At 57.2% G+C, this 26,930-nt stretch overlaps 1 protein-coding gene across 2 annotated transcripts in view; it reads right to left on the reverse strand.

Moving 5' to 3' along the window:
• Positions 1-3,424: 3,424 nt before the first annotated feature.
• TAB1 (TGF-beta activated kinase 1 (MAP3K7) binding protein 1) overlaps positions 3,425-26,930 on the reverse strand; it is a 33,712-nt gene continuing 10,206 nt past the window's right edge. Inside the window, exons 2-11 of one of the 2 annotated variants that reach the window (XM_029953129.1) lie at positions 20,855-20,991; positions 20,357-20,510; positions 13,993-14,079; positions 13,322-13,460; positions 12,116-12,229; positions 11,416-11,527; positions 9,600-9,744; positions 7,956-8,178; positions 6,745-6,901; positions 3,425-5,274 (exon numbers count right to left, since the gene is read on the reverse strand). In XM_029953129.1, coding sequence (XP_029808989.1) covers positions 5,067-5,274; positions 6,745-6,901; positions 7,956-8,178; positions 9,600-9,744; positions 11,416-11,527; positions 12,116-12,229; positions 13,322-13,460; positions 13,993-14,079; positions 20,357-20,510; positions 20,855-20,991 — 1,476 coding nt within the window. In that variant the 3' untranslated portion in view covers positions 3,425-5,066. Of the gene's footprint in view, positions 5,275-6,744; positions 6,908-7,955; positions 8,179-9,599; positions 9,745-11,415; positions 11,528-12,115; positions 12,230-13,321; positions 13,461-13,992; positions 14,080-20,356; positions 20,511-20,854; positions 20,992-26,930 lie in introns of both variants that reach the window. The other variant, XM_029953128.1, reaches the window with a different exon arrangement.

The following is a 26,930-nucleotide window of genomic DNA, read 5'->3' on the forward strand; positions in this document are numbered from 1 at the left end:
GAGATTTAATTTCTTAGAAACCCCAAGACTCTGGGGGTACTGGGGCAGGAGTTTTCTCTAAGATAATGGTGTTTCCCGTAGAAAAGTTCCAGAAGCTCTTCCCTAGGCAATTCATCGATCCCTCCACGTTCACCTGACACTTCTTAGACACTGCCCGTGAGGGGACTGAAGGAGAGTCCAGGGTGGAGGGGACCCAGGCGGGGGAGGGGGGGTCAGGGCTGAGGGAGGGGAAGGAGCAAAGCATACTCTCCATATACTCCCAGCAGGTGCCGGGAAGAAGGCGGGAGCTACAGAAGGTTCTTGAGCCCAGCCCTGTCTGGACCATAGGACAGCTTTGCTGAGCCGACAAGCATGGGAGCTTGATCACGGAAGGTGTGGAACCAGTCTGGGGCTCTGAGGCCCACCCTGTCCCTGCCCTGGCCTACCATGTGACCTGGGAGGAACAAAGGCAAGAAGGTGCCAGACTAAAGAGCCGACCCACACCCTGGTGTCCTCTGATCTCCCCGAGGGTCTCAAAGGCAGGAACGGAGTCTGTGAACTGGTGTCACTGTTCTTCAAAGCTGGCTGCCAGACAGTCTGTCCTGGGGGAGGCCGCCTAGCTCATGGAAATGTCAAGTGCCTGTCTCTGCTCTGGGCTGACATCACCTCTGCGTGGGAACAAAGCGCATGCTCATGCTGAGCCTGTCCGGATTGGCAGTGATCTGTGTTCTTGTTTGGTTTCAAAATAGGGGGCCCAGAAGGCAAAGTCATGAAAGATGCCCTTGTTGGAGGAAATGTTCAGGAGCCCAGCTGATGGCCTCCCTCTGGGCTTCGGCTGCGAAGAGGCAAGAGCCACACCCCCACACCCCCACCGTCTGGGTTCCTAGGGGAAGCCGGGAGGTCCAGGTGGAGCCCTCATTATACGGCTTTATGGTGGGGGGAGGGAAAGGGGCAGGAAAGCTCAGTGAACGCTCTTGTAATGCACCCCAGTCCATTTCCACATCCGTAGCACAGGGCTATTCTTACCTCTGAGCTTTGGCGACTCAGCAAGTCAGGTGATCTTATTAAGTTGGTTGGGGGGCACATGGGTGGCTCAGTTGGTTAAGCGTCTGACTTCGGCTCAGGTTGATCCCACAGTTTGTGAGTTCGAGTACCACGTCGGGCTCTGTGCTGAGAGCTCAGAGCCTGGAGCCTGCTTCGGATTCTGTGTCCCCCTCTCTCTGCCCCTCCCCCCCTCGTGCCTTCTGTGTCAAAAATAAACATTAAGAAAATAAAGAAATCGGTTGGATCCTCATATTATAGATGAAGAAATGAGGCTCGGCAGGATCAAGGAACTTGTCCAAGGTCACAGCTCATCCCTCATTCATTTAACATACATGCAAGGGGCTACTCTCTGGCTGGCACTGACCTTGGGGCTCGAACCCCATGGAATAAGGTAGACAAAGTCCCCCCGTCACAGAGAGTGGATATATTGATGAGACAACACAGGTAAACAAGCAAGAAATGTCGGAGTTCTGCGACGCGGATTAAGCAGGGAGATGTGGCAGGATGTGGCTGGCGTGGGACCAGGGCAGGCCTCTCTCAGGAGGGAGCATTTGAGCTGAGGCCTGAATGACAGGAAGAAACCAGCCGTGTAAAGAGCCGATCAGGTGCTTTTCCCTAGGACGTTCTGGCAGGCTGAGGGGCCCCTGAGGGGTCTCGCTGCCAACGTCAGCAGCGTGGGGATCCCCCCAACAGGTGCATCATGGTGCCGGCCCTGCGGGCACCAGATGGCAGCTGGGAACACAAGGGAGCAAATCCTAGTGAAGATGGCCCAAGGGAGTCCAGGGAGCCCCTGGTGCGGCCAATGTTCCCTGCTCCCTGCCCACCTGCCTCCGGTCCTGGGATGAATAGCAGCTCATGAAGGCCTGGCTCTACTGGTCCGATCCGGGCCAGAGCCTCAAACAAGCCTTAGTTCTGTCCCCAGAGGGGACCAGATGTCTCCAAGGGACAGGTGGACACAGGCAGGCGACAGGCGGTGGGTGGGCTTCTGGTTCTATCTGATCCAGGGCCCCAGGGAAACTGAGCACTCTCCCCAGAGAGGTGGCGGGGAGATGGTCAGAGGTCAGGGCTGGAGTCAGGGGGGTGGGGGGTGCCTGCTGGCCCGGCCCAGCGTGGGCCTCGGCCGTCTGCCCCCCCCGCATGTTAGGGCAGGCCCGCGGCGTCACCGCTTCGCCTGGCTGCCCCGGTTCTCCCCCTGCAACCCACCCCGGCCATTTCTGAAATCCTAAGATTCAACTACCCCTCTCCGCTTCATGGTTTCATCCACCAAAGAGAACCAGGAGGCTGCACTGAGGCCCCCTCAGCCCCAGGAGGTAGGCTCAAGTGGAGCCCAGTGACGCTGAGGACAGGGGACACTAAGCCAGCAGGGTGCTGCCCTACCCCCATTCCTGGGACAGAGCAGGTGCCAAGGGAGACCCAGGGGCCCAGGGGTTGGACAGAGTCATTTGTGGCCGGGATTATGGCCACTTGTCTTGTGTCTCGGTCACTCCCTGAGAAAAGGTACACACACCACCTGCCTCTCAGGGTGCTGGGCTGACAGGACTCCAGAAGGCGCAGGGGCCAGCAGTGCTTAGGGCCTCCCCGGGGACAGAGCCTGAGAGGCACGTCTGCAGGTGCAGCTCTCAGCCAGAGCCCCTTCCCCGTGGAGGGGCGGGGGCATCCGGGAGCCTCAGACGCCCCCATCCAAACCGGAGCTTTCTGCTTCTGTTCCTAAGCAGCCGCTCTTGTTAGAACGGGCAGTACTGACTTCCCATAAAGCAGGAAGAGGCTGGTATTTATGGAAAGTCCTCCACCCAAACAAAGCCAAAACAAAGCAAAGGAACTCCCTGGACGTCCACTAACTGGTGACAGGGGGAGGGCTCCATCCTGGCGGCCTGAAGCTCTGTCAGCCACACCACTCCTCACGTGCCAGGAACCAGGCTCCTTGTGAGGAAGAGGGCTGCGCAGCGGGCCTGCCACTGCCCACAGGGCCCAGAGAAGGGAACTGTCACCCTCTCCGGGTGGGCAGGACAGGCAGGGATGCCGGACAAGCCGGGGCTCTCCTCTCAGCCTGGAGGCTGGTGGCCCAGGTCCTACCAGAGGCCTGGGCCGTGCATCCCAGCTCTGCCACCGCCCGGCTGCTGAGCGGGACAGGGGAGGTGCCAGCTCCCAAGGCCGGGGCGAGTCACAGTAGACCTGAATAACCGCACCCTTTTTTTTTAATGTTTATTTTTAGAGAAAGTGGGAGTAGGAGCCGGGGAGAGGGCCAGAGGGAGAGCGAGAACCTCAGGCAGACTCCACCATTAAGCCTGACGTGGGGCTCAATCCCACAACCCTGGGATCGTGATCGGAGCCGAAATCAGGTCAGAGGCTCCGCTGACTGAGCCCCCCAGGGGCCCCCAGAGCACTGTTAACACGTGTTGTGTAAGACCACCAGTTCCTCTTCCTTTAATGCAGTAAAAAAGTGATTCTATTTCTAGAGACCAATCAGCATCACAGAGACGTTCTGAGAAGCCTGACAAGAAAAGAACGCTCTCTGTTCGCAAGCCCTCGTGCCAGACCTTGAACCTGCTCCCCTGCGGAACAGAGACGGCTTTGGCTCAGCGTCCCCGCCGAGAGGCGCTGGGCCCCCTCAGGCACGGCCCCGTTGGGCACGGCCCCCTTGGAAACTGCCTCCTGCCCGAGTGCAGCACACGGTCCCTGCGGCTGAGCGCCCCGTAGAGTGAGCAAGGCCCTGGCACTAGCCCCTGACCCCCCGGATGCTGCACGCGGTGGCCGCTCCCGGGTGAGCTGTGTCTGTGGCATCGTGGGCCAGGAGCCTGGGAGCTGGGGAGGGGCAGAGGGGTCTGGGGGGCCCTCAGAGGCCGGTGAAAAGATCTCCGTGCTGCTCCATCACCGACTGTGGGAATCAGGTGAGCGGCGAGCCTCCTGCCTCCTCTTCCACGGGGGGGAGTGGCCTTCCAGGCCCACAGCCCTGGCGGCGGCCTCCGCCCACTGACAGTAGAGGACACGTGTGACACGGTCTCAGAGCCTGTCCCTCAGTGTCCATAAAAGTGGTGCGTGTCTCTGAAGCCCTACGTCACCCATGGCAGCTTGTATCCAAAACCTCTTCCCTTCTGGACGGGTTTCCTGCTGTTCTTTCAGATGAGCCCCCAGGCCTGACTCTTGACCCGTTTTCTCCTCCCAGCCGGAGAGACTCGTCATCAGTGGTAAAGATGGCACATTTCAGCAGCTCCCCAGCCTGGGGCCTTCCTCGGCATCGGTAGGGGAAAGACAAAGCAGGGCCAGCTCACCCCGATTCAGGGCCTCCGACAAGAGCAGCCCCTGTCCCCCTCGGTCCAGGCGTATCCGGAAGCCCTGCCCTGCCCAGCCTGCCCTCGGGGGCTCCAGGAGCAGCGCACCTTTGGATCAGTTCCCTCTTGCTCCTTTCCACTTGACTTGCCCTGTGCAGCCACCCCAGGCTCCAGACACTTCCCGTGGTCTCCGGGAACATTCGCCACTGAGAACCCCCTGGGCAGGCCCAGGGATGGGGGCGGGCTCGGAGGGTGCGGACGCCAACCAGGGTCCCGTGCCGGAGGCTGAAGAAGAAAGGGGGGAACCGCCGCCCAGGGGTGAGGGGGCACTCGCAGCGGCCACTGGCTCTTCCAGGGGAGGTGGTGACCTTGAGGAGGCGGTGGCCACCGGGCTCGTGGCGTGCAGGGTCACGGGGAACTCCCCACACCCCGCCCCAAGTGGCAGGCTCACTGGCCAGCGCGGCTCCTGCACCCAGCCGTGGTTCTGAGGCCGCCACGGTCCTGGCTAAGCATGCCGGAGGGAGTGGCCTCCGGGCCCCTGCACGGTGACAAATCGGCACTGGTGCTCCCAGAGAGAATGTTCTCCGCAGCACCAAGTACTGTGGGCTGAGAGTCTGGTGCACGCTCAGGACCAGGCGCTCACTGGCCCCCACGGCATAGGCAAGTGGCAGGAAAGGGACCATCCTGCCCCCAGAGCTAGGACCCCCTGCCCCCAGAGCTGGGCCCCCAGGCCCCCATGCAAGGTCCTGCTCGGGCCCCATTCCCCAGTCAGGGCTACGGTGCTGTCATCACGTTCTGCTCGCCATGGTCCACGCTCCAGAGGCGGTAAAACTCGGCAAAGTCCACATAGGGCTCGACGCGGCCATCCTCACCAGGCGGGAGCGAGTGGGCAGGCCGGGAGCGGAAGAGGCCCCCGTCCGAGCTCGAGCTGCTGCTCTGGGTGTGCGTGTTGGTGGACTGCAGGGTCAGGGTCGGGCTCTGGCTGTGGGCACGACAGGGGAGACTCAGTCAGGGACACTGGCTTCTACCCTGGGGACAGAGAGGCCTCTGCCTCACCGCCCTCTCAGGCCATAAGAGCCACACCGGCCAAATGTTCTTAGGAGCAGATGAAAACTCACGTGTTTTCCAAGCCCTACCTATAGGTGGGTGTTGAAGTAAGCTAGAATTTAATCAAACGGATCACTCAGTTCAAGGGCTTGATGACCACGCATCCTAGTGGCTACGGGACAGGACACGGAACAGGTCCACCCTCAGAGCTACGCTTGGCTATAGGAAGTCCATCCCAGCTTCTCCAAATCCCGCTGGTCACAGCCAGGAAGGGCTCTTCCCCCAGAAAACCTTCCACACTCGCTCCTTCTCTGCCTCACACTGGCTGGATGGGGACAGGCCCCTGGTGTCAGAGCTCCCTGGGCACCTCCGTCACAGAACGCCTAACAGGTGGGCATTACCTGCCAGTCCGCCACCCTGCACATTCCCAGTACTGCCCAGTGCCCACACCAGCCTGCCCACAGCGGGGCCCCGACTAGCCCTCAGATGCTGGGGCCCGAGGAGTCAGAGGTGCGGAAGGCCGGCTGGCTCTCCTGGGGGCTGTGACCGCTGCTGTCACACTCTGCCTCTGTGGGAACCGCTCACGGTTTCCTCTGGACAGCCCTGCAGGGGTGGGGCGGTGCCCCACTGCACTCGAGATGCCTGCGGCCTCGTAGGACCCCTGGGCGCACAGGGGTGGTAGCAGGGGCACTGGGGGCGGGGAGAAGGGAAGGCCCCTGGGAGGCAGCGGCCCACGGCACCATTCCCTCCCAGAGGGCCTTCCGATTGGCCACATCCTCCGAGTGTGGGCTGGGTGTGGCATCCCTATTATTCTGTGCCGGCTGGAATGTAGAAACCAGAGCCGGGTCCCCTGGTGAGGTTGGTGGGGGTGGACATTCCACGGAAGTGGAGAGGGCAGAGGGATACCAGGCCGGTGAGGCAGGTCTCAGTGAGGAGGGGCCAGCCTGCTCACCTCTGGGTTCCGGGCCTCCCACTGCCTCCACCCCTCCCCCTGCTCCCAACTGGACAACTCACTTTAAAGCTATATCGAGACACTTTAGTCAGAGCCCTGGCTCCGGCAAGCAGCAAGCTGGGACAGGCCAGACAATGTCCCCCAAACACAACACCACTGGGGAGGCGGACCTACATCACATGCTCCAAGGCGGGAGAAGATGAAAGAGAAAGAGAAAGAGAAGAGAAAAGGAGAACCTCCCCAGTAAGTGAAAATGAATCCGCGGGATCTGCAGGAACCCACAGGGCTGCCTCCTCCAGCCTCTACATCCGGCGGAAGCCCAGGGAAGGAGCTGGGGAATGTGAGAGGGACAGGACACTAGCGCACCCCACCCAGCGTCACTCGGCCCGGGACTCAGCCCCCCGGCCATTCGTGGTCAGGCCTGAGGGCAGCCGGGGTGGGGGGAGGGCTTACTTGGTGAGGGTGGGGGTGGCCTCGTCCAGGGTGGAGGCGCTGTGGGCCCCGTTGACCAGCTGGCCCTGGGAGGGCATGACGAGGGAGAGGGTCACGCTGGTCTTGCTGGTGCTCTGGGCGCTGGAGTACGGCACGGACACAGGGCACACACGTCCTCCTACAGCTCGGGGGAGGGGTGGGAGAGAGTGGTGGGCCGCAGGCAGCAGCTGAGGGGGGGGCCCGGGGTGGTGGGAGCAGGGCTACTGCAGGGCCTGACAGGATAGCATCTGAGGGGCTGAGAAGGAGGCACGGCCTTCCGCCCCTTGGGGACAGCAAAGGGGCGTCTGTCTCGTGGCAGACTCTTCCAGGTGAGCAGGGGCCTCGTGGGCAACAGGGCATCACGGGGGCCCAGAGCAGGGTGAGTGAGTGCCGAGCCGCCTCAAGGAGAGGGTTTCGGCCCAGTTTCCCATGATGCTTTTGGCCAAGGGGGAAGTCAGGTTGGCCCAACGAAAATATGGTTGCAACAACTACACGTCAGAGACGCTCCAGTGACCCGGCGGCCGTGGGAGAAGGAATCCGCGTGTTCGGCCTGCGCACTGTGGCCAGCTCGTGTGAGAGAGAAGGGAAACGCAGCCCCTAGGAACCAACGGGCTCGGCGCCGAGCAGCACTGGGAGAGGAACAAAAGGAACCACCAGCTCTGGTCCGAGTGGGCGACCGCAGAACTACAAAGGCGGAAGATCAAGCGTCTCGCCTTACCCCCGACCCGGGCTGCGGTCAGAACCGGGCTTCGGGGCCCCTCTGACCACAGGCCTGACCTCGCCTCTGTCTCTTCCTTCTAGAATCTCAGTTCCTTAGTGGAACATGTGCCTTCTGTCTCCAGGGTTTGAAGGACTAAAGGAACTCCACGGGTAGAGTGCCAGGCACACAGCAGGCACCGAGCGCTGGCAGCCGTGAGCCCTGTAATGTGGCCTCGAGGCTTGGCAAAGCACTGTCCACACACTTGGGTCTTTGCTGGGGCGGGAGGGGAGGGGGCATGCTATAATCCACATTTCACAGGCAAAAGGAAAAACAACAAACAAACACTAAAAACCGAACTCAGCTCAGAAAGCCCTGAAGCCAGATTAGATCAGAATCGGGCCAGGCCTCCAGCTCCAAGTCCACTCTCGGCTGCAAGGCCCCCACAGCCCCGGCCGGCCTCCGCCCCGGCCTCCTGTCCACGCCGCGCGCATACCTGGCGCCGGGGACGAGGCGGGCTGGCTCATCTCCCCCAGCGGGTAGCCGAAGTTCCTCACCAACAGGGTCATGTCCTCGTGCCCGGGGCAGAACTTGGCCCGCTCGCCGCCGCTGGCGAACGTGTCCCGGTGGATGCGCCTCACCCGGTCCACCACGGCCTGGGCCACTGCGTCCAGGGACGTCTGCTTGGCGAACTCGGTGTCGATCATGGCGGCGATCTCCTGGGAGGAGGGGTGGTGAACCCGGTGAGAACGGGGTGCGGGGGGCCCAGGACTGTGGGCCACAACCCCAGAGCCTCATCAGGATGCTTACGGGCATCGGGCAAGCAGGTGCAGAAGTCCCCACCACTCAAGCCTGTAATCCGAGCTTTTCAAGGTGTTCAGGGTAATTCTTCTGGAACTTTCTCATTAGTAAAGGTATGACCTTCTTGTGATCTGAGTGTTGGCCTCCACATGAATAAAATGTGGAATAACGTCCACCTCACTAGGTTATCAGGAGGATTAAAAAAAAACAATGGATGGGAGGACATTCTGGAAACCACTAAAAAGCCCAGGGCAAACTGTCGTTACTACTAAGCTTCCTTTCCTGGAACAAACTTCCTCTGGGCTACGATACGCTGTTTTTATTAGAAAGTGGGACTACACAGTGAAGGTGGGCCCTGTCCTCAGAGAAATCCACTATCCAGTTTTTTCTAGAACCCAGCAAAAAACCACTAGATAATTCTATGGCAAAGACCAAAAAAAAAAAAAAAAAAAAAGTTACACTGACAATAAGATCACAAACAGAAACTCCTCTACGTGACGGCTGGCCGGAGTCCCTTACAAGTAGGGGGGCGGTTGGAGCAGCCATCCCGGGCGGGCTCACTCTGCTGCTGACCAGCTGTCACTGCAGGCAGGACTCTGAACTCTGTGAGTCCCAAGTTCTTTACCTCAATGTGCCAGTGAGCCCCTGCTTCCTGTGTCACAGGCTACTGGCGGGAACGCTAAGATAAACAGGTGAAAAACCTCGAATACAGGTTATCAGAAGACAGGCATATGTTTTCCTCCTGATTTTTAATTAGAAAGGACAAAGTAGAAAAGGTTACTTTCCTATAGGAATTACAAATGGGAGGAGAAACACAACCTGAAAGTACTACCCAAGGTCAAGTAAAGGCAGCTTCCCTTCAAAATCATCCTTGAAGGGACTGTCTCAAAGCCATGCTTTAATGACAAAGGTCTGACATGTGTGTGCCAAGCATATGAAAAATATGCAGCTCCACTGTCTGGGGACCTCGCCTATGACACCTGGCCCTGACCACAATCCCAAAGAAGTAGATGGTATCACTCCATCTCAGAGACAGAAGCAAACTGTGATCCAGGCACAGCTCAGAGGGAAGGAGCCGGCCCAGGGAGGCTGAGGCCCCAGGGCCCTTTCTAGACAGACGTCCATGCACATTCACCTCCTTCTCTCCCTCTTCCCTTCTGGCTTTGCTCGGGGCCCTGGGGACTGACCCTGCTTCAAGCCCAGAACAAGCCCAGCTTTTCGTGGGATGGGTATTCTGGGAGCTCTGGGTTCCTGAGCACTTCGGAGCCCAGCAGGAGGGCTGGCTGGGACCCTGGAGAGCATGCCCCACCCCCTGCAGGCTCCGCCCAGCCCGGCTCACCTGGTTGGCCTGCCCAGGCCCATGGGCTGCCTCCAGGGCCTTGTACAGCCCCTCGGACATCAGCACCAGGAAGCCGGTCACCCCCTCCAGGGGCTGTGCGCCGTGGATCTCGGGCTCCGCGATGATGGGCTTGGACTTGGCGGCGCTGCAGGAAGAGTTGGGGGAGAGCTGTGCTGGGAAGGGCCCCGCAGGGGACATCACTCTGCTAAGGGCAAGAGTCCACCCAGCATGTAAACTGAACCGCGAATCTGACAGGAGGAAAAGAAACAGGCCTGTCTTCTGGGCGTTGTCTATTAAAGGAGAGGTCTGAGGGCCAGGGAAGCCAGTGGGGTGGCTGGGTCAGGACAGCGAAGGTCAGGTGCCCAGTCCCAGCCCTTGTCCACAGAGCCTGTGCAGTGACAGTGAGGACGGTGAGAGGAGGTGGGTCACCTTCAGAGGCCCACTCCTCCTGGGCTCCCCCAGAACGCATATCCAAGCCAAGTCAGACACCACGTGCGCCCCTGTGTGCACTGGGACTCTTTACTAGGTGCCACCAGAGCCAGTGAGAGTCACAGAGCTCCAATGCGTGTGCACGGAGTCAAGCGGAAGAGGTTCCTGGTGACCGCACTAGGAAGAGCCAAGTTGAAACGTCCTGGGAGCCCATGAGTAGGGGCCGGTGTGGGGAGTGCTGACGCAGCCACGCTCCGCTGTCGAGGACAGAGTGGCACCCACCAGGGGACAGTGTGGCGCTCTGGAAGCACTTGTGGGCGCTTTAAAAAGTACACTTGCCCCCTCCAATCCCACACACATGCACACGCGCACACACACGTGTGCACACACATGTACATGTGCATGTGGACAGGAACTCTAGGACAGGGAAGGAGTCCAGGCTTGCGGCAGGAGGAAAACTTACTTCTCGTTCTCTGCCCTTGGCGCTCTGTGGATTGTTTTCCACCACACGCGTACCTTCCAATTACGCAAACACAACCCCATAAATTAGAGACAAGAGTTTCCAAACTCAACTGCTTACTCTTGTGAGAGTAAGGAGTTTTAACTCCTGCCTTCTGAGCCATGATGAGTCTGGCTCTGATGCTGGGCTGTTTGCTAGGATTCCCCCGTGGCTCTGGTTGGGACATTAAATACTGACATGGGTGACACACACACACAAACATGCACGCATGCACGTACAAGCCTATTTTCTCAGCCAATGTTGCTCCAGATTCAGAATGTCTGGGCTCAAGTCCTGCCTCTGCCCCCTGCTAGCCCTGGGACCAGGCAGGCGGCCATTCCCTCACAAGAACACAGCTCTGGGACAAGGCACCTGGCTCACAGGGCCCGAATGAGGACTAAGAACGCACGTAGAGAGCTGGGCACAGGCCTGGTACGGTAAAGGCCCACAATCATAGTCACGGCCCGTCTGCTGCCACGAGCACTGAGTGGTACCCACAAGGGCAGCGCCCTCCGAGGGCTGTGCCCAATATGTCTCGCATCTCTGCCCTGGCCCCAGCTACGGACAGCACTGACGGCAGGCCTTTGGTCCGGCCCCAACCACACCAGGCAGCCTATGCCAACGGTGGTCTCTTGTGTCAGGCCCTATGCCACTGGTTGGTTGCTACCCTTGGCTTTGACCCAGCTCCCCAACATGACCCCTTGTCAGCCCAGCTCCTGGTTCGTTGGGTCTAGGGCCACACACACCAACATCTCTGGGAGGACGAAAAGTCTACTTGGGCTCTGAACTACCTCAATAGCACCCTTTGTCCCTAGAGCCTAAAAGCTGCTTCTGCCCACGCCCTCTGGTCTTACAAACAAACCGGGGGCACCTGGGCGGGCCACCTACCTCAGTAGGTCGACGTCAGTGTAGCCATACTTGACCTTGTAATCCCCGATGCGCCTGGTGCTCTCCTGCCCGCAGATGACCCCCACTTGCTTGATCTTTCCTGCATCCAAACCTGCCAGAGGGAGGACAGTGGGACCCCAGATCCTGTCCACCAGGAAGAACTAAAAGAAGGGGATCCAGACAGAGCCACAAAAACAATGCAACCAAGACTCAGTGAACAGAAAATGAAGTCACACCAGGACACCCTGGTGAGCAGCTACCCCGAAGTGCCCCGGGGTCCTCAGAGCCCAGCCCCTCACTCAGAGGCCCGGGCCGCAGAGCTCCCTGGGAAAGGGGGGCGGGGAGCTCTGCCGAGGTGGCTGCAATCCTGGGACATCTCTGGCCTTCTGGTCTCCACCAATCACAGTACCTCCTGCGCGCTCACTACGCCTGCAAACATTTCACACATACGGACTCTCAATCCCCACGACATCCCAAGGCGGGTGTTACTATGATCCTCATTACACAGATGGGGAAACTGAGGCACGGAAAACTTCAGAAATTCTGAATATCACCAGCTAGTGAGGGGCAGAGCTGGGATCCACACCCAAGGTCACTGCCCGAGCCCTTCAGGCCTCTCCCTACACGGCCGCCAGAAGAAGACGCAGGGGGAGCCATGGCGGGGGAAGGTGGGGGTGGGGTCGACCCTAGCCTTGCTCACCCAGCTGAGAGAGGCGGAAGAGCTCGTCCTCGTTCTCCGTGGTGTGGTCCAGGTTCAGCTGGGTCACCTGCAGCCCGTCCACCGTGGATTTGCATAAGAGGGCGCGGTTCGTACCTGCGGCAGAATGCGGGCAGCTGAGCAAAGTCTGGGTGCAGGGAGGGGCAGGACACATTGAGCAGAGAGAGAGAAGTCAGGCATTTCACACAAGGAAATCCTTGAAACGAGCAAAGAAAATAGGCTTAGACCACTGGGGTGAGTCACCAGTCAGGGCGTGCTGATGATATTAAGGAATTAGGTTAAACTTTTCCAGTGTCATCCTCGGATGATTAGGATTTTAGTAAGAGACCTTTTCTCTCGGGAGATATACTGAAATATTTACAAAGAGATAACACGACAAGATGTCTGGGGCTTGTGGGGACAAAGGGCTGCAGACGAAATGAGGCTGGTCCCGAGGAGACGGCTGGGGGATGGGCACACGGGGTTTCGCCACATGCTCATCTTTTCACATTTTTGAGTTCTGTCCACAATGAAATCTTTAAAAAAAAATTTTTTTATGTTTTTTATCTATTTTTTGAGAGACAGAGAGAGGCAGCACGAGCAGGGGAGGGTCAGAGAGAGAGGGAGACACAGAATCCGAAGCAGGCTCCAGGTTCTGAGCTAGCTGTCAGCACAGAGCCTGACACGGGGCTCGAACCCACAAACCGTGAGATCATGACCTGAGCCGAAGCCGGCTGCTTAACTGGCTGAGCCACCTGGGCACCCCCACAATGAAATCTTAAGGAAAGGAGGAAGACAAGCGGGGCAGCATCAGGGGGGTCTCTACACCGCCCCCACAGTAATGTGCTCCCTGGGTGTCAGTCCCTCACGGCCTCTTCCTTGCCCACCAGTCCAATGTCCCCGTGGCCCCCCACCCAGCCCATCTCGCCCCCCTAGTGGGAGGCCAAGTGGGTCTCCCAGAGCCAGACCACCTCTTCGTGAAGAGGAAGCCCCTGAGGCGATGTAGAGAGGGGGCACCAGTCGCCCACAGCCCGTGGGGTAGAGCGGGGACTAAAGCCAAGGCGCCTGCCTCCCTGCTGGGCTGCTAGCTCCCTGGGCCCGGACTGGGACGCGGCCTGAAGGGCTCAGGTGTCTGAAGCTGATGACACACAGACCCTGGGGCCACCTCTTGCCCAGCACGCCCCGCCCCGGGTCGGATAGGTGGCTCACCGACATTGGCGACATAGAGCTTGTTGTTGAGAAGGACCGCCACGACGGCCATGGCTCCTCCGGAAACCTCCCTCTCCAGGGCCTTGAGTCTCTCAAGGATCTTCTGGTACTGAGGAAGCAGCTGGTGCTGAGGGACACCCTACGGGCCGTCAGCAGGGGGTCAGAGCAGGCCGGGTCCCTGGAGACCCGGCTCACCAGCCGCCCCCTCCCTTCGAAGGCAAGGACTGAGGGCCTGGCCAGGACCAAGCTGCGCTGCAGCCCCAGGGGCGGGCTGTGGGCAGGAGTGCCCGAGGTGACCGAACTCTTGCTGTCAGTCCTGAAAGTGCCGGTGGCTGATGTGAGCGAGTGGGCGATGAGGCCACGGGCAGGTCCCAGCCTCGGACTGAACTGGAGGGGCCTTTCCTCATATCCTTCACGGCCCGCCCTGCCCCATGCTGGGCCGGAGTGGAGCTCCCGCACGGGCCAGGGAGGCCTCTCGGAAGGGCCCCTCAAACTCGTTGTCACCCAGTCCCTCAGGCAGGACCCAGTCCGTCACCTGGTCCCCTCAGTCCTGGGGCTCTGGCCCAGTGGTGTCAGTGGCCTGAGAGAGACCTGGAAGGTAGGTCCCTGCTCCTTGCAAGGCCGGGCCTCGACTGGCTTGCCGGGGGCGGGGAGGCAGGCTGGGGCATTACCTCCGGCAGCTGGGACTGGAGGCTCGCCTTCTCGGCCAACGCATCATCGATGGACTCCAGGAAGCTCCTCTCCACCACATCGAAGGCCTGGAGGCAAAGGACCGGGGGGGGGGGGGGGGGGTCAGGGCAAAGGCCAGTTCAAAACACCCGTCACCAGACACCAAAGTGCCTCCTATGACTAGTGACAAATTCTGTATTAACTGCAGGTGCAGGCTCCCCTGTGACACTGCACAGCGATGGCTCCTATAGAACAATGGCCGACAGAGGCTGGCAACTTCCCAGGTGGCACTGCAGAGACTGGAGAGGCAGGAGGTGGCACGGACCTTACAAGCAAGCCGTGGTGTCAGGGCACCGGGGGTGAACCCCACCGCCGCCGCCGGCCTGCTGGGCAGCCTCCACCTCCTCCTCCATGCGGGAGACCAGTGCTACTCTGAAGGTGATGGAGACCATCCACCCTGGGCCCCCGACACCCGGCTCAGGGTAAGCCTAGATCAATGCCACCTCACATTGCTACCACATCCTGCCGGCCCCCGGACGCCGGGCACCTGCCGATCCCTGGCTCGGGGCCCTGAGGCCACGGAGGCGCCGATGTAGGAAGATGGCCGGGAACACTGGTTTTCGAGGAACAGGGCTCCCTCCTTCTCATCTTAACCTAAGTGCTTCTGGACGCGCTTCCTCCAAGAGGTGCCAGGAAGACTGCTCCAAATAGGCAGCAGAGAGCGGGACCCGCCCGTGAGCCCCGCGCACCCGAGTGAGGAGCAAGGCCTGGCAGGGCTGGCAGGGCTGGCAGCCACCCAAGCCCGTGCACCTGCGCCCCACCCGGAGGAACGGGGTCCGTCGTCCTGTCACCCGGTTTTCACCAGAGCTCAGCCCCATCCCACGGCACCCCTCCGTCAGAGGCTACATCCCTAACGCCCCTCCCCTGGGAGCAGCTCCTCCACAGCCCACCCTGCAGGCCACGGGGAAGGGCTGAAGCTGGTGGGCTGCCTGGTCCTGCGCTCTGGGCAAGTGGGGAGACCTTGTGTGTCTTTCTGAGTCGCTGCCTAGGCGTTTGAGTCTGGACACCAGGATGAGGGCCTGAGCTTAGGATTCCCCCCGTAGGTTCCTGTTTCGCTGTTCCTGGCGGCACCCTTTATTAAAAAAATTTTTTTTAATGTTTTTTTATTTATTTTTGAGAGACAGAGAGAGACAGTGCAAGCAGGGGAGGGTTGAGAGAGAGGGAGACACAGAATCTGACGCAGATCCAGGCTCTGAGTTAGCTGTCAGCACAGAGTCCGATGTGGGGCCCGAACCCACGAACCGTGAGATCATGACCTAAGCCGAAGCCGGACACCCGACTGAGCCACCCAGACACCTCGCTGGTGGCACCTTTTAAAATAACCACTGAGAATGAAAGTGACAAGAAGTAGTGACCTCTGTCCCAACCACCTTGAAAGCAGTAGGTGCTTGCCACCCTGCTCTTTATCTCCTGCTGGTTCTGGATGCCAGGGGGAGGCCTGTTTGCTCCAGCTCAGTGGCGCCCCCTTGCTTCTGGGGGTGACACTACTTCCTTTCTGGGCAGTACTGAGACTGTGTCTTCAATCAAAACAGCCCCATGGATGGTCTCACATCCTCGGAGGGGACATGTGCACGGATGCTGAGGGAGCTATCTGCTGACTGCGTGTCATCAGCTCTTAATCTACATAATCTTGATTCAATATCCCAGCTCTAGCTTCTCAACACAAGTGGTGATAAGAATAGGATCTTTCTTTTTAAAAAATTTTTAATGTTTATTTTTGAGAGAGAGAGAATGAGAGACAGAGCATGAGTGGGGAACGGGCAGAGAGAGAGGGAGACAGAATCTGAAGCCAGGCTCCAGGCTCTGAGCTTCTGAGCTCTCAGCACAGAGCCTGATGTAGGGCTCTAACCCATGAACCATGAGATCATGACCTGAGTTGAAGTCGGATACTTAACCAACTGAGCCACCCAGGTGCCCCACTCTCTCTTTTTTTTAGTGAGACAGAGAGAGAGAGAGAGAGAAAATGCACCCACAGGCACCCAAGGGGAGGGGGAGGGAGAAAGAGAGAATCTCAGGCTGGCTCCATGCTCAGCACAGAGCCCGGTGCTGGGTTCGATCCCACAACTCTGGGATCGTGGCCTGAGCTGAAATCAAGCGTGGGCCGCTCAGCCAACTGAGCCTCCCAGGCACCCTGCGGCCCGTACTCCTATGTGATGCCTCGGAGCTATGAACGGCTCGCTAGCTTCCTCTCCCAGGAGGGCCAGGCTCTCTGGGAAGGGACGGCTGCTTGCTGGCCATCTGCTGCCAGATGTGGCGCCAAATCCCCACCTCCATTGTTAGTGCTGTGAAAGATCAGAGTCCCCTGCAGGGGCCGACCAGCAGGCCCCAATCTGAGGTGGATGTGTTTCCTGTTAGTCTCAAAACGAGACCCCATTGGGTGTCTGGTCTGGAGGTGACTGGTTATAATCGGATGTGAAAGTTGAGTCGCAGTGAGCTAAGCAGGATAGAAGGGCTCTGCCTCTTTCCCACCAGGGGCACCTGCGGTGAGGCCCTGGAAGCCACAGGCTAGTGCTGGAAAGGGAGGGCGGCCACCAGGGCTGCTGTGCGGGGGCAGGGCTGGCTGTTGAGCTTGGGCAGCCAGCCTTAACCTGTGTTGGACACCCTGGGCTGGCACCTCCGGTGTTGCTGTGCTCCCCTCTGCTGTCCCACATCGTCCTCCAACCCCACGGGACACTGGAGTCCCGCCCCTGACGTTGTACAGCAAGGAATCCTCACGAACAGCAGGGCCCCCAGGACACAGTACCAGCTCCTCCCAAGTCCCCAGAGGAGGCTGCAAGTCCACTAGACTCTCGTAAGCCCCGGGCTCACATGGCTTGGGCCTTACCGGGCACAGTGGCCATCGCGCCAAACTGCTGTTGCTACATTCTCGGGCTGGGGGGCCTTCCCAAATGCACTGGGGAGCCCTGCACTGGTTGAGGTGGCTCTAACTCCCCAGAGATGTACTGGGGCCCCTAGAGCAGGACGGGGCAGCCTCCGGCCCACACGTTCCCTGCTGCTGTCCACTGAACTGAAATGTCCAGCAACGGCACGTGAACCAGAGGTGGAGACAGGTGACTATACCATGCTAGCAGTGCAAGGCTTTCTAGAAAAATTTGCCCTAAGCAGGGAGGAGAAGGGCACTGACTGGCTCTTCCGAGACCCCGGACCCACTCCCACCTGCCATCTGCAGCGGCTGAGATGCACCAGTCGGCTGGGTGGCCAAAGACTCTAAAATTTGTACTTTGTTAAAAACAAAACAAAACAAAACAAAAGAACAACCCAAGGTATTGAGGGCCCATTTTATTGGCAACACCTTAGAGGACCCCTGAACATGTCACCACAGCAAGGGGACCAGATGTGTCAAGCCACAAGGGCAGAACACGGACCAAATAAAAAAAGGGGTGGGCTTTGCGGAAGAGACACCGCAAGCTTCCAGAGCCGGGAGGTGAGAAGGAAGGTCTGCCTGGCCTGACTCTGATTTTCACGCTTGGCACTGGGCTCCCCCTCCGTGGACAGCAGAGTCCGGGCCCACTGCAAGTGCACAACCCTGGGTGAGACCCCTCCTCCCAGCCAGGGACTGGGACGGCGTGGCGGGAAGGTCATTTTGCTAAATGTAGTGCTTCCACACTCCCTGACCGTGTCCAACCCAGAAGAGGCACCCTGGGGGCCAGAATCTCAAGAGTCCTTCCTAAACGGTAAGCCCCCCAAATAGAAGGCCATGCCGTTAGTTTATAGAAATGTCAGATACAGTACAGCAGGTTTTTGATGGTACCGATCCTGCAACTAGACATGGAAAAGAGAATTTTTCTGAAGCCCAAATCTTGTTTGCCAGTAAAAGTGAACAGGTCCTACTCCCCCTACGGCCAGGAACCCAACGGAGGGGCCCTAGGAGCTACAGGGACTTCTGGGCCCCTTCTGGGTCCCCACCAAGGGGTGGCCTGCAGTGCAGCTCCCTGCCTTGCAAGATGACCCACAGGCCTCTCCGTATCAGCAGCTCTGGAGATCAGGGACCCTAATGACTTAGTCTCAAGACATCCGGGACCCAAGTCAGGGGCCGCTGCTCAGGCGCCGCAGATGCCATCGCCTCTTAGCACAGCCCTGCCCACCCCTCGGCACAGGATCTGGTCCTGTCCCCTGACCTCTGAGCAGGGCGCTGCCTGGGCCCCTGCCCCAGGGACCCAGCGGTCCCCTGGAGCCTGTCCCTCCTCCAGGGGACAATTACCTGCATACTTCTCTAATTATCCATCAGAACACACACAAGAGAACTCTTACTGCTCTCATGGATGCCTCCTGGGAACCTCGCCAAACATCAGTAAAGGGCACCCTTTAAATTATAGGGTGTAATGGGCAGACCATAGGAGGCGTTCCACTTCTGGAGGTGACCCACCTACAGCACAGAGGCTGGGCTACTGCCCTACAGAAAATTCAAGGGCCACAAGTATTGAATTTCTGGGCCTTAACTGGTCCTCTAAAGACTGGGAAATTCCACTTGCAGTTAAACACTAGCTGTGAACTATTCACCCTCCGCCAAATTACGTAAGCCCGCCGCAGCTCCGGTGTGGTCCCAGCCACACTTACCACCTTCCTGTCTGCAGTCACACACAAGCCCCCACGCCTCTGCGGGGAGGAGCTCAGGAGGAGCTCAGCAGCAAGCTCCGTAGCGGGCACAGTCACCTCGCCAAGCCCTCCCCTTGCTCCCCCTTGCTCCCCCTGCCAGATGGAGGCACGGGCCACTGCGGACTGTGTGTCCCGGAGACCACGGCCTCACCGTGGCTGCCGCTGACTGCTCACGGGCTTCTGGCCCAGAAGGCTGCCCTGCACGGCGGCCTGCTTCACGCCCCAGAACACCTTTCTCTGGTTCCTTCTTGGGCTTTGTTAGAAACAGAGGGCCTGGCGACTGGAGCTGCCATTCTCACACTCCTAACTAGGTCACAGGGAAGGGCCAGCTCGCAGCGGACACAGGTGCCTTCGGGATGGGTTCAATCTGATGAGGCAGGTCTTCCCTGATGGCAGGAGGACGCGGCTGCCGAGCTGCTCCGCCCCTGCCCCTGGACCGCGGGGAACAGGTGACAGAGGCCCCCCACCCCCGAGTCTCCAGCAAGCTGGGATAGCCGCCACCAAGGGCTAACGAGCCGGGGGAGGGGGGGCCTGGGTGCTTCGTGGACGGCAGCACCACCACCGTACAGGGCGAGGTGGCGCTGGCTCCGCCTACTGGGCTTGCGGCAGTACGGACGGCTGCGCAGAGCACTGCTCCCCGTGACAAGCCCCTTGTCTGCATCTCTGCTGACTCACGGGCAGCTGCTAACAGGCTGTGGTCTGGTCAGCCCGACGGCAGTGGGGTGATTTTCACACCCCATTCGGGGTGCTCCATCTGGAGGGTACCAGGGCGACTAAAGCCACCCACACTTCAGCACACACGGATGCTACCTCGAGGTGTTTCCCCTTGTCTGAACCCCAGTCACTGCACACTTGGGGTTCTCAACCAGCTCCCCCCGCCCCCTAGTCACCCCCGATCCACCCTCAGCTCCACCGTGCCAGCCTCTCTTGATTACCACTTCTTGACTCTATATTCCTTGGCCTGACTGCCCCCAAAGGCCTCGCACCTCTTCAGGTCACAGGGTAGCTGCCACCACAATGGCCCAGGTGTACCGGGTGCAGGGCCATCCTGCTCCGGGGGTGCCTCTTGCAAAATGCACCATTTTGAGCTGCAGATTATGCTCCCAAACCAAACGCCGGCATTCTCTGGTCCCGGGAGGGGACATCGCTCTTAGCTGCCGGCAGGTTGAAGTCATAGGGCCGCTTCCTCCATCCGCGGGCACTACCCACTTCGCTATCACTTGTGTGCTACCCCCACCGGTTTCCAGCCTGCTCCACCGGCCCGGAACACCTCTGCAGGCAGGAGTCTCTTCTGAATACAGCCTGTTCCTGTTCAGGCCTCCCGACACGGCGGACTCAGATCCTGTGACCAAGGATCTCATTTTCCTGCCCATGTAACAGAGCACTGGGCTCTCCAACAGGGCAACCAGTGGACTTTCACCTTGGCCACAGGCCTCTGGCATTATTGGATGCCACATGGACTTTTAGAATCCTTGTTCCTTAGGTCACGGGGCAGTAAATGGCTAAGTGGACTAACTCGCTGCCAGGGCCCTTACCACTTTAAATTCTAGGCCCCGTGGCCTCCCCTCTCCTCACACCCTGCCGCTGGGAGGGGCTCCCGCAACTGCTCTGCAGGAGGGAAGGTGCCGGCAGCACCTTCGGACCAACCCGGGCTAACCCCACACTTCAGGGCTGCGGGCCTGGGGGGGTCCCTGTCAGCTGGCTTCGTACCTGCAGCAGCACGCGCCGCACGTCCGCCTCGGTGTGCTCCGCGCTGAGCTGGCCCAGCAGGAGTTCCGCGGACAGCCGCTGGGCCACGAAGCTGGTCACCCGGTTGCCGTCATAGCCATTGAAGACCCCGTACAGGAAGCAGTTGTTCTCACTCCTGGCAGAGAAGGGGGGGCGGTTTGAGACCAGGGGCTCAGAAGAGTGGCACCAGTTCTCGAGTGGAAGGGAGGAGGAGTGGGCTAGGGGAGACCCCACCTGGGTGCCCCCACTCTGACCATCATTCCACGCTGGTGCAGCCTTCTGGACCACACCCCGCTCCCTCCCACCGCAGCGGGTCCTCGGTTGGTCTGAAGTCCAGGAGGGCAAGGGACAGCAGGAGATGCCACCCCCTGGGCCACAGCTCACTGGCAAACCCCATTTGAGACAGTCGCAAACCTGGTGCGCCTCCTTGCCGGCACACCTGCCCCCAATACCCAGGACCACACTGCTGGCAATGCTCACCTGAACTTGAGCCAGCTGTCCTCCGGCGGGTGGCTCTCAGTGCCCTTGCCATCAGCGGAGTAGCTGCGGTTGGAGGCTGACCCAACCCCAGAGAGGTGGCAGAGCGGCAGGTCATCTGTCCAGCTTGGCTGCTGCTCCTGGGGACAGCAGGAAACCAGGAAGTGTCACCTCCTCCGTGAGGACCCCACCTCGCCTTCTCTCTCTTCCCCAACAAAGGCACAGCAGCCCCAGAGCCCCACACGGAGGGTGCTACCTCCTTCTGGAAAGCAGTGCTTGTGTGGACAAGCACCTCCAGAGGGGCTGGCACGTGTTTATGGGTAGTCCACAATGCTGTCCCCAGGAAACCTGGAAAAGACTGGAGTCCCCACATTCAAGGCTCAGCAGTGGTTTCCAAACATGAGCTGTGTTACAAAACATGAGGGAGACACACAAAAGCAGCAATCTCTTGGTGGAGAGCTCTTTGGTGGCTCCCCACCTCTCCCTGCCGTGGCTCTGACTCCAACCCCCCAGGCACTGGTTAAAACTGGAGATTTCCAGGCGCAACCCCCAGAATGTCTGGTCCTGGGGGCACCCAGGATCCCTGCATTGCCGGCAGCTCCTCCCAGGTGACTGACTCAGGAATTCCGACGGCACCTGAGAAACTGCTTTTAGGAGCTGGCTTAGTCATCCGCCATGCCCCTGGCACCTCTCCCCTCGGCCCCTGCTCTGCTCTGGTGCCCTCTCCCATCTGCTCCGGGCCACATCCTTCTCCACCAGTACAATTGCCTGCAGCACCCCACTCTTTCCCTCTGCAGGAACATATGCTCCTTATCCTTACCTAGCAGTTCTCCGTGTCCCTCAGGACTCTGGCTAGGGAATCACCACCTCCAGGAAGTCTTCCTTTAGGAAGACCTCCTCCCGCTACCACTGCCCCGGCTCAGCTGACAGCCCCCCCACCTCGTGCGCCCCTCCTACACCTGGCTCCCTTACTGCTGTCTGCCTGTGTCTGCCTGCCGTTCTACCTCCTGGATCTCAAAGCAGGCTGTCCAGCTTTAAACCTTACACATACGCATGCCCACTTATGCAGAGCTGTCCAGGTCTGGCCCAAACACGGATTGTGAATTTCCTAAATCTCCTAGGAGTCCAGTCTGAAGCCCCAGGAACAGCTCTGATGCAAAGCCCAGGGGTGAGCCATTGCTTCTCACTATTGGCCTCCCTACACCCAGCCCCTATCTGAGAGCCATGCCTGGTTCACAAGAGCTTTCCCAGGACCATCAGGGTTGGGAATGACTGGGAGCATCAAAGGTCAACTGCAAGGAGAGTGACGCTTGGATCGAACGCTGTACTCAGATATTCAACAGGCATATACCCTGCACACAATTGCGTGCAAGGTAGCAGCGAGTCTTCAAATAAGGATGTGAAAACCACTTCAGCAGGCTTTTGCAATCAGATATGTAAATGGCCTGTGGTTAGCTTTTGTGGCAAATTTTATCTTCTGTCTATTTACACACTGGCAGTGAGTGCCTTTACGGCTTTTTAAAATTGCTTTCATGCTGCATTTATTCCAGCGGGTTAGTTCTATGCCTTGCACCCTGGAGCAACTTCTGCAGGGTGTGCGAGTTTATTTTTATTTTTAAATTAACATATAGTAAAATGGACTTTTTTTGGCATGCCGGTCTATGAGTTTTGACACGTGTTCTGTGTGATCGTCACCACAAGATCTGGGAAGAGCCCCATCGTCCCAGAACGTCACCGTGTGCTGCCCCTTGGTAGCTGCAGCCCCCCTCACCCCTGACAAGCAGAACTGTCCCCAATCAGTAAGTTCGTTGTCTTTTCAAGAATCTCATAAGTGAAATTATGCAGTGTGCAGGTTTTTTTTCTTTTTGTGATGAAGTACACATAACGAAATTCACCATCTTAGCTGTTTTTAAGTGTACAGTTCGGTGGCACTAAGTATTTTCAGTGCTGCGCGGCCAGCCCCCCATCCGCCCAGAGCTCTGCCCGTCCTGTAAAACTGAAACTGTCCCCATTAAACACAAACTCCCCTCGCTTCCCCAGCCCCCCGCACCCACCACCACCACACTCCAGGTCTTGTAGGGCATAACCTTTTAAGACTGGCTCCCCTCACTCAGCCCCCTGCCAAGTCACCGCGGGCAGCAAGTCTGTCCCTTTATCGCAGGGAGCCTTCCACCGAATGGATGCAGAAGCCTTTCCCCTCACTCACGCAAGGGCACCTGGGCTGTTTCCAGTTCTCAGCAGTTATGAAGAGAGCTGGCCTAAACATTCACGGGCAGGCTTTTGTGCGGACGGAACACTCCACGTCTCTGGATAGGGAGGAGACTGCGGTTTAATTCTGTAAGAAGCTGCCAGTTGGTTTCCTGGAGCGATGGACCATGTGCACTCCCGCGGGCAATGCGTGGGGTTCCAGGGGCTCCACATCCTCACCACCGTGTTCTAAGTGCAGACATTCCAAGAGGTGTACAGCTCTGATCTGCCTTTCCCTAACGGCTACTAGCGGTGTTGAGCATCTTTTCATGTGCTTATTTGCCATCCACACAGTCTTGGAGAAGTGTCTGTTTTAAGTCTTGTGCCCCTTTTTTGTTTGTTTTTTTAGAGAGAGGATAAGTGCAAGTGCCAGTGGGGGAGGGGCAGAGAGCGAGGGAGAGAGAATCTCAAGCAGGTTGCATGCCCAGCACAGAGCCTGACGACGTGGGGCCCAATCTACTGTGAGATCATGACCTGAGCCAAAATCAAGAGAGAGAGATGCTTAACCGACTTAGCCATCCAAGTGCCGCTTATGGCCATTTTTTAAACTGGGTTGTTGCTGAGTTCGGAGAGCTCTTTAAGTTTTCTGGATAAAGTCCTTTGTGGGACATGTGAGTTGCAAATATGTTTGCCCAGTCTGTAGTCTGTCATTTCACTCACTTCCTGGTTCTTTTGCAGAGCAAGAGTTTTTAGTTTTTATGAAATCCATTTTATCAGCTTTTTCTCTCATGGTGCACACTTCTGGTATCCTAAGAATTCTGCCCAGCCCGGGCCCCAGAGACCTTCTAGGTTTTTCTTCAGATAGTGTCAGGGTTTTACATTTAGACCTGTGATCCATTCAGCACTAATCTCTGCATAAAGCAGGAAGTTTAGGTCTAAGTGTTTTGGGGTTTTGTTTTGCACATACAGATAGCCAATGGCTGCCAACACTTTTTGCTGAAAAGACTGCCCTTTCTCCATTAAATTACCTCCGCGCTTCTTTCACAAATTAATCAGCCACACTTGTGTGGGTCTGTCTCTGACTCGACTGTTTCACAGATCCATGTGCCTGGATTACCACACCTTTATAAATCTATAGTTATAAATTTAACTATACTTAAATCTGTATTATAAAATTTACATTTTCCTTATAATCTATATTATAAAATTGGGTAGCGGATTGCCTCTTATTTTATTCTTTTTCAAAACTGTCTCCGCGATCCTAGTTCCTCTGCCTCCCACATAAATTTCAGAATTGGCCTGCCTATATCTACAAGGAAGTCTTGCTGGGATTTTGACTAGAATTGTTTATAGATCAATTTGAGGACATGTGACATCTCCACCGTGCCGAATCTTGCAATCCACCAACACAGCATGTCTTTAAACTTACTTACGTCTTCTTTATAGGATTTATCCACACAGTTTCACCACAAGGGCTGAAAAGCCACAAATGCCTATTAGTAGACTTTGAAAACAGAAAAGGTGACCAAAACCGAGACGCGGAAAAGAAACACCAACTGCTGAAATTCTGCTCAGCTCCTGACACCAGGCACTGAGCACTTGTAGGTCAAGTGACACACGGGAAGAACAACTGTCACAGTAACACAAATTGTTTCCAGCTGCAATCTTGACCTGTCTCATTTGAGAGCGATATGAATGTCTCTTAATATAAATGTGAATTTAATTAAGCCTTTGGAATCCACATATGACATTATGCAATTATACCATATTCAATTAATACCAACATGTACTCAATAAACATCTACTGGGCTTTTACACAAAGCTGACATTATTCTAGGCGCAGGGGCCACGGTGCAGGAAATAATGGAGGGTCCTTTTTTGGAGCCTCTTTGCTAGCGAAAGAGAAACTCAAAACATGTTAATACAGTAAGTATTATATTATAATACAATAAATATTGCAAAATATTTCAGGCAGGGATATGTGCCATGGAAAAAATACTTAGGGTGAGGGGACAGGGAGTGAGGGCTCTTTTCGATGAAACAGTCAGAAGGGGCTGCTCCAGGGGCGTCTGGGTGGCTCAGCTGGTTGGGCATCTGACTTTTGGCTCAGGTCATGATCTCACGGTTCATGAGTTCGAGCCCCGTACCGGCTCTGCGCTGACCGGGTGGAGCCTGGTTGGGATTCTCTCTCACGCTCTCTCTCTGCCCTTCCCCCAACTGCCGCTGTCTCTGTCACTCTCAAAATGAATAAATGAACTTAGAAAAAAAAAAATGAGATTAAGAGGGATTGAACTTGACCTCTAATAGGAGAGGAACAATACAAAGGCATCGCCCATGATGCAAAACCTGCCATTGATGCTGCAATCGAGGGATCCCCTCTGCCATCCCCAGCTCCCAAGAGGGTCAGAGACAGGCTTCCAGGGACTCGGATCTTCCCAACAAATTCACACTTTCCAGCAAAAATAAGTATTACCCGAGCAGCATCCGGGGCCCACTTGACACTGTGAGATGCACTCTCTCTGACAAACACGAAGGCAAGAGTCTCTTACAGGGAAGGAAGGAAACGAACTGGCATCGATGACTGAGGAGCTCAGCACGCGGCTGCTTCACGGCACGAAAGCACTCGTCCGAGGGGCGCCCGGGGCCCCGCTACCAGCCGTGGCCTGCGGGAGTAACAAGCTCCCCCGAATGAGAAAGACTCCAGGCCGGAGGTCCACCTCCCCGCAAGCACCTTGGTCTTCAGACAGGATTTATGTATGACCAGTGCCTGGATACCTCTATGAGGCTAAGTGCTCTTTTTAAATTTTTTCCCGTGTTTTTAAAATTAATTTTTGAGAGAGAGAAAGACGGACCACAAGCAGGGGAGGGACAGAGAGAGAGGGAAACACAGAACCCAAAGCAGGAGCCAGGCTCTGAACTGTCAGTACAGAGCTTGATGCAGGGTTTGAACTCACAAACTGTGAAATCATGACCTGATCTGAAGTAGGATACCTAACTGACTAAACCACACAGGAGTACGTAAGTGCTCTTTTTGAAATCTGATTTTCGGGGCACCTGGGTGGCTCAGTCAGTTGAGTCGGATCTCATGGTTTGTGGGTTCGAGCCCCGTGTCGGGCTCTGTGCAGACAGCTTGGAGCCTAGAGCCTATTTCAGATTCTGTGTCTCCCTCTCTCTCTGACACATCCTGCTCGCGTTGTCTCTCTCTCTCTCAAAAATAGAGAGCTGCAACGCTTCCGATGCCCGCTTCCATGAGCAAGCTTCAGGTCTTTTTTTAAGCCAGGAGTGCCTGAAGAACGTCACACATATCCCGCCCATGGAGAGTGGGACCACACCAAGAAACAAGCCAAAGTGTGCATGATGGCGAGTCCCAAATATTGCTGAATAGGGAAATAAAATACAGGCACAACAAGAGAAATTGAGAGACACCATTAAGAGAATATTTCCTGAAACGACAGGACCTGGACAGTCAATAAGCCTCCTTTAACAGAGCAATATTAACAGGTGCACAGTGCACAACGGTTGTTTAAAGCTGACAAGAGAGAGAAAACTAGCAAAAATGACAAAACGAAGGAACTCTCCCCTGAAGAACCTCCAGGAGGAAGTCACAGCCACAGAACTGCTCAAGGCAGATCTAGACAACATACCGGATCAAGAATTTAAAAAACTTGTCATAAAATTAATCGCTGGAGTTGAGAAAAACATCAAAGAATCAACTGAGACAATTACTAGGCGCCTTGAAAATAGGTGTGATGAATTAAAAAAGGCTATAGGTGAGGTGAATAACAAACTGGAGGCAGCCACCTCGAGGATTGACGAGGCAGAGAGAAGAATAGGTGAATTAGAAGATATAGTTATAGCAAAAGACGAAGCTGAAAAAAAGAGAGAGAAATTA

Source organism: Suricata suricatta, chromosome 10 (genome assembly GCF_006229205.1).
Source record: "Suricata suricatta isolate VVHF042 chromosome 10, meerkat_22Aug2017_6uvM2_HiC, whole genome shotgun sequence".
NCBI classification, from domain to species: domain Eukaryota; kingdom Metazoa; phylum Chordata; class Mammalia; order Carnivora; family Herpestidae; genus Suricata; species Suricata suricatta.